The sequence below is a fragment of the Perca flavescens genome, chromosome 20 (genome assembly GCF_004354835.1).
Source record: "Perca flavescens isolate YP-PL-M2 chromosome 20, PFLA_1.0, whole genome shotgun sequence".
Classification (NCBI taxonomy): Eukaryota; Metazoa; Chordata; class Actinopteri; order Perciformes; family Percidae; genus Perca; species Perca flavescens.
Genome location: NC_041350.1, coordinates 327501 through 335000, shown reverse-complemented (window position 1 = coordinate 335000; position 7500 = coordinate 327501). Strand labels below are relative to the sequence as shown.

Below are 7500 nucleotides of genomic sequence, written 5' to 3'. Positions count from 1 at the left end.
AACTATTAGCCTGAGTTAGCAGCTAGCAGTTAGCTCCCTGATGCCGGCGATGCTGGAGAGAAACCCGGATGCTCCGGGGAAGAGGAGAGGCCGAGCCCCAGCGGGAATCTCCTCTTCCCCGGGACTCGGGGGACCCGGAACCGGGGGGAAAAGTCTGTCCGGGAACGGAACCGGTACCAACAACTGCTGGGAAGAGGGGAGCTCCGGGTCCAGCAGCGACGAGGAGCATGGTGGGTAACTGTTAGCATCTGTATAGCCTCGAACAGTTGTCAGTCCGGGATTAAGGTACACAGATATGGGTTTCTGAGTTTAAAACGTTTAACATGACTGTTACATCTGCATCTCTGGGTAGCTGTTAGCTTCTGGGGGTAACTCTTAGCTTCTGGGGGTAGCTGTTAGCATCTGGGGGTAACTGTTAGCATCTGTATAGCCTCGAACAACCCAAATTGTCAGTTAGGGATTAAGGAACATAGATGTCATTACAGATAGCTTTTGTGTGTTAGCATCGGTGGGCAGGTCCAACATTAGCACCATCTACCAGCCAGATGCTGTGTTATAAGCTACTGGCTGGTGATCTGCTGAGTGGGAACATTTGGGTGGGCAAAAAAAGTTCATCTGTGTAGCCTCGAACAACCTAAGTAGTCCCAGATATTCAGATGGAGTATCTGTCACTGTGGAGACAGCTGAGGAAAGAGTTCTGGTTCTGTTAGGATCTGGGGGGGAACTTTTAGCATCTGGGGGTGAACTGTTAGCATCTGGGAGGAACTGTTAGCATCTGGGAGGAACTGTTAGCATCTGGGAGGAACTGTTAGCATCTGGGAGGAACTGTTAGCATCTGTATAGCCTCGAACAACCCAAGTTATCTGTCAGGGATTAAGGAACAGATGTTATTACAGAAGGCTTTCTGAGTTTTACAACATTTAACATAACTGTTAGAATATGTAAAGAGTTGTGTGTGTGTGTGTCTCTGTGTGTGTGTGTGTGTGTGTGTGTGTGTGTGTGTGTGTGTGTGTGTGTGTGTGTGTGTGTATGTGTCTCTGTGTGTGTGTCTCTGTGTGTGTGTGTGTGTGTGTGTGTGTGTGTGTGTGTGTGTGTGTGTGTGTGTGTCTCTGTGTGTGTGTCTCTGTGTGTGTGTCTGTGTGTGTGTGTGTGTGTGTGTGTGTGTGTGTGTGTGTGTGTGTGTGTGTGTGTGTGTAGGTGGAGGAGGGATGCGGGTCGGAGCTCAGTACCAGGCTGTGGTTCCGGACTTTGACCCGGGTAAGAGTGTAAACACGGTAGCCTGGAGCAGGGGGAGAGGTAGCCTCCAACTCCACTCAGACAGACTAATAACTGTGTGTGTGTGTCTTAAGTTAATACCATAATATTAATGTTAATAACTGTGTGTGTGTGTGTGTCTGAAGTTAATACCATAATATTAATGTTAATAACTGTGTGTGTGTGTCTGAAGTTAATACCATAATATTAATGTTAATAACTGTGTGTGTGTGTCTGAAGTTAATACCATAATATTAATGTTAATAACTGTGTGTGTGTCTGAAGTTAATACCATAATATTAATGTTAATAACTGTGTGTGTGTCTGAAGTTAATACCATAATATTAATGTTAATAACTGTGTGTGTGTGTCTGAAGTTAATACCATAATATTAATGTTAATAACTGTGTTTTCAGATGTGGCCCAGGCGGCTCAGCGCAGAGAGAACCTGGGCATGTTGGTCTGGATCCCCAGCAGCTGTCTGAACCAGACTCAGTGTAAGAAATGACACATTTAACAGATGAAACCAGCAGCTGTCTGAACCAGACTCAGTGTAAGAAACAACACTTTTAACAGATTAACTCAGCAGTGGTCTGTACCAGACTCAGTGTAAGAAATGACACATTTAACAGATGAAACCAGCAGCTGTCTGAACCAGACTCAGTGTAAGAAACAACACTTTTAACAGATTAACTCAGCAGTGGTCTGTACCAGACTCAGTGTAAAAAACAACACATTTAACCGATAAACCAGCAACTGTCTGAACCAGACTCAGTGTAAGAAACAACACATTTAACCGATAAACCAGCAGCTGTCTGAACCAGACTCAGTGTAAGAAACAACACATTTAACAGATGAACGCCAGCCTGATGCTGATGTCTAACATGTTGACGCTGCGTTGTGTGTTCCAGTGGACGAGTACATCGGCCTGGCCAAAGAGAAACACGGTTACAACATGGAGCAGGTGAGTGTTCACGTTAAGGTCCTGACCCACCAACCTGATAATGGTCCTGACTCACCAACCTGATAATGGTCCTGACCCACCAACCTGATAATGGTCCTGACTCACCAACCTGATAATGGTCCTGACCCACCAACCTGATAATGGTCCTGACACACTGCTTGCTCTTGAGGGAATTACTGTAATTGTTGGAATTGTTGGGGCTTTGTAAATTATAGAGTGTGGTCTAGACTTACTCTATCTGTAAAGTGTCTCGAGATAACTCTTGTTATGATTTGATACTATAAATAAAATTGAAATTGAAATTGACACACCAACCTGATAATGGTCCTGACTCACCAACCTGATAATGGTCCTGACAGACCAACCTGATAATAGTCCTGACTCACCAACCTGATAATGGTCCTGACCCACCAACCTGATAATGGTCCTGACAGACCAACCTGATAATGGTCCTGACCCACCAACCTGATAATGGTCCTGACCCACCAACCTGATAATGGTCCTGACCCACCAACCTGATAATGGTCCTGACACACCAACCTGATAATGGTCCTGACCCACCAACCTGTTAATGGTCCTGACAGACCAACCTGATAATGGTCCTGACCCACCAACCTGATGATGGTCCTGACAGACCAACCTGATAATGGTCCTGACTCACCAACCTGATAATGGTCCTGACCCACCAACCTGATAATGGTCCTGACACACTGCTTGCTCTTGAGGGAATTACTGTAATTGTTGGAATTGTTGGGGCTTTGTAAATTATAGAGTGTGGTCTAGACCTACTCTATCTGTAAAGTGTCTCGAGATAACTCTTGTTATGATTTGATACTATAAATAAAATTGAAATTGAAATTGACACACCAACCTGATAATGGTCCTGACTCACCAACCTGATAATAGTCCTGACTCACCAACCTGATAATGGTCCTGACCCACCAACCTGATAATGGTCCTGACCCACCAACCAGATAATGGTCCTGACAGACCAACCTGATAATGGTCCTGACCCACCAACCTGATAATGGTCCTGACCCACCAACCTGATAATGGTCCTGACACACCAACCTGATAATGGTCCTGACCCACCAACCTGTTAATGGTCCTGACAGACCAACCTGATAATGGTCCTGACCCACCAACCTGATAATGGTCCTGACCCACCAACCTGATAATGGTCCTGACCCACCAACCTGATAATGGTCCTGACTCACCAACCTGATAATGGTCCTGACCCACCAACCTGATAATGGTCCTGACCCTCCAACCTGATAATGGTCCTGACACACCAACCTGATAATGGTCCTGACCCACCAACCTGTTAATGGTCCTGACAGACCAACCTGATAATGGTCCTGACCCACCAACCTGATGATGGTCCTGACAGACCAACCTGATAATGGTCCTGACCCACCAACCTGATAATGGTCCTGACCCACCAACCTGATAATGGTCCTGACCCACCAACCTGATAATGGTCCTGACCCACCAACCTGGACCAACCTGATAATGGTCCTGACCCACCAACCTGATAATGGTCCTGACCCACCAACCTGATAATGGTCCTGACCCACCAACCTGATAATGGTCCTGACACACCAACCTGATAATGGTCCTGACCCACCAACCTGATAATGGTCCTGACTCACCAACCTGATAATGGTCCTGACCCACCAACCTGATAATGGTCCTGACAGACCAACCTGATAATGGTCCTGACCCACCAACCTGTTAATGGTCCTGACCGACCAACCTGATAATGGTCCTGACACACCAACCTGATAATGGTCCTGACACACCAACCTGATAATGGTCCTGACCCACCAACCTGTTAATGGTCCTGACCGACCAACCTGATAATGGTCCTGACCCACCAACCTGATAATGGTCCTGACAGACCAACCTGATAATGGTCCTGACAGACCAACCTGATAATGTTCCTGACAGACCAACCTGATAATGATCCTGACCCACCAACCTGATAATGGTCCTGACAGACCAACCTGATAATGGTCCTGACCCACCAACCTGATAATGGTCCTGACCCACCAACCTGATAATGGTCCTGACAGACCAACCTGATAATGGTCCTGACACACTAACCTTATAATGGTCCTGACTCACCAACCTGATAATGATCCTGACAGACCAACCTGATAATGGTCATGACCCACCAACCTGATAATGGTCCTGACAGACCAACCTGATAATGGTCCTGACCCACCAACCTGATAATGGTCTGTCTCTGTCTCTCTGTCTGTCTCTCTGTCTGTCTGTCTGTAGGCTCTGGGGATGCTCTTCTGGCATAAACACAACATAGAGAAGTCTCTGGCCGACCTGCCTAACTTCACCCCGTTCCCTGATGAGTGGACCGTGGAGGACTGGGTCCTGTTCGAGCAGGCCTTCAGCTTCCACGGGAAGAGCTTCCACCGCATCCAGCAGATGGTACGTCACCACGGAAACCACCTCATTTTAGGGATGCACCGAACCCAGGGTTCTGATTCGGCTCCAGTTATTATGAACGCTATCTGTAACTCTATCATACTGCTGATTAACTGTGTAACGGCTATATTATACCAACCAGCATGAGCTTTGCCTAGCCTGTTACCAGCACTGAGTAAACGTGAAACGTAAAACACAATAGGGTCAACTGAACTAAATAACAGCAACACCAGCACAACGCAGCAGCTGTGGGTTGACTCCCCACAGTTCTCATGGGCTTTATAAGTCCTAATGTGAAAAAGCTTAACGTGGTTTAATGGAGCTAAACGATCAATGTCTCTCTCATACTGCTCCTCATAACTACTGAAAACTGTCAAAAAATCTAACCCAAAGTCCAATTATTATGGATGTTACCGGACATTAAGCCTTTCTGCTGTGTGTGTGTGTGTGTGTGTGTGTGTGTGTGTGTGTGTGTGTGTGTGTGTGTGTGTGTGTGTGTGTGTGTGTGTGTGTGTGTATAACCATATGTTAGCGTGTGTCTCTCTGCTGTTGCAGTTACCTGATAAGTCGATGGCCAGTCTGGTTCGCTTTTATTACTCCTGGAAGAAGAGTCGCAGTAAAACAAGTCTGATGGACAGACAGACCCGAAAACACAAGAGAGAGAGAGACAGGTGAGCTGAAACACTAGAGAGAGAGAGAGAGACAGACACAGAGACAGGTGAGCTGAAACACTAGAGAGAGAGAGAGAGAGAGACAGAGACAGGTGAGCTGAAACACTAGAGAGAGAGAGAGAGACAGACACAGAGACAGGTGAGCTGAAACACTAGAGAGAGAGAGAGAGAGACAGACACAGAGACAGGTGAGCTGAAACACTAGAGAGAGAGAGAGACAGACAGAGACAGGTGAGCTGAAACACTAGAGAGAGAGAGAGAGAGAGAGAGAGAGACAGGTGAGCTTGAACACTACAGAGAGAGAGAGAGAGAGAGAGAGACAGACCCAGAGACAGGTGAGCTGAAACACTAGAGAGAGAGAGACAGGTGAGCTGAAACACTAGAGAGAGAGAGAGGGAGAGAGGTGAGCTGAAACACTACACAGAGAGAGAGACAGACACAGAGACAGGTGAGCTGAAACACTACAGGTATCACAAGAGAGAGACATGTGAGCTGAAACATTACAGGTAACCCAAGAGAAAGAGAGACAGGTGAGCTGAAACATTACAGGTAACCCAAGAGAGAGAGAGACAGGGGAGCTGAAACATTACAGGCAACCCAAGAGAGAGAGAGACAGGTGAGCTGAAACATTACAGGTAACCCAAGAGAGAGAGAGACAGGGGAGCTGAAACATTACAGGCAACCCAAGAGAGAGAGAGACAGGTGAGCTGAAACATTACAGGTAACCCAAGAGAGAGAGAGAGAGAGACAGGGGAGCTGATACATTACAGGCAACCCAAGAGAGAGAGAGACAGGTGAGCTGAAACATTACAGCTAACGAGAGAGAGAGAGACAGGTGAGCTGAAACATTACAGCTAACGAGAGAGAGAGACAGGTGAGCTGAAACATTACAGCTAACGAGAGAGAGAGAGAGAGAGAGACAGGGGAGCTGATACATTACAGGCAACCCAAGAGAGAGAGAGACAGGTGAGCTGAAACATTATAGCTAACGAGAGAGAGAGAGACAGGTGAGCTGAAACATTACAGCTAACGAGAGAGAGAGACAGGTGAGCTGAAACATTACAGCTAACGAGAGAGAGAGAGAGACAGGTGAGCTGAAACATTACAGCTAACGAGAGAGAGAGACAGGTGAGCTGAAACATTACAGCTAACAAGAGAGAGAGAGAGTTTTGTGGGACTTTATAACCTGTTGATGAGGTTTGGGATGTTTCAGCCAGTTTTGGGTGGGTTGTAATAAAACTAGAGCTGGGCGATTTGTTTCCCTATTACCCCCCCTTCCATTTAAAACAAAATAACTGTGAACTGTAAATATATTTTAAAAATATATATTTATTGTATTTAATTAAAGTGCCTCAACATGAACAACATTGCAAAGCCAAACCCTTTCTATAGGTGAAAAGTCACTGTGCAGCAAAGATTGTTAAACATCCAAATTATTTATACTGTATTTGGATTAAAAAAAATCTAAAAAATCGATTTTTTTAAAAATATGAATCGATTTGGCCTACCAACTCGATTTTTAAATCAAATAGATTTTTTTCCCAGCCCTAAATAAAACATAAACTGTGTTTCAGTGACGATGAAGTGGAAGACAGAAACATGAACCCTCCCGGTGACTCAGAGTTACCCCCCAATAAAGACGACAAGAAGGAGGTAAACTACTCTTTACTCTGGGGGGAAGTAACTAAGTACCTTTACTCCAGTACTGCACTACTAGTTACTAGTTACTTTAGTTACTCCGCTACATTCATCTGTTACAGCTTTAGTTACTAGTTACTTTAGTTACTCTGCTACATTCATCTGTTCCAGCTTTAGTTACTAGTTACTTTAGTTACTAGTTACATGTAGTCCAGCTGAGATGATGAGATCATTAAACACACAACTGGTGGTACTTTTTTTATTATTACAGTGTGGTATTAGTAGTTTTACTGCAGTAATCTGAGTACTGAGTGTGTATGTGTGGTTGTGTTCCAGGTGAGTTGTGGGTCCGAGAGGTCAGAGGTCAAACCAGCTGCTGGACTCAAGGTAACAACAGACACATGATGTCATAATGATGTCATAATGTCTTCAGTTAATTTAATGATGTCATACTAAAGTGATGGATTATCAGTTAATATTACTGTATCCTGGAGACCCTGTTATTAACATATGTCTGTCTCCCTGTCT

The 7500-nt window shown here is 45.3% G+C and overlaps 1 protein-coding gene across 1 annotated transcript in view; it reads left to right on the top strand.

Moving 5' to 3' along the window:
- The window catches only part of rcor1 (REST corepressor 1), a gene marked incomplete at its 3' end in the record, with an annotated part of 9800 nt that overhangs the window by 458 nt on the left and 1842 nt on the right, over nt 1–7500 (top strand). The window contains exons 1-8 of the mRNA XM_028566270.1: nt 1–230; nt 1198–1257; nt 1671–1751; nt 2166–2218; nt 4505–4666; nt 5219–5334; nt 6909–6987; nt 7309–7359. The exon at nt 1–230 is cut by the window's left edge and continues 458 nt beyond it. Of these exons, the coding sequence (XP_028422071.1) occupies nt 41–230; nt 1198–1257; nt 1671–1751; nt 2166–2218; nt 4505–4666; nt 5219–5334; nt 6909–6987; nt 7309–7359 (792 nt within the window). The remainder of the gene's footprint in view (nt 231–1197; nt 1258–1670; nt 1752–2165; nt 2219–4504; nt 4667–5218; nt 5335–6908; nt 6988–7308; nt 7360–7500) is intronic.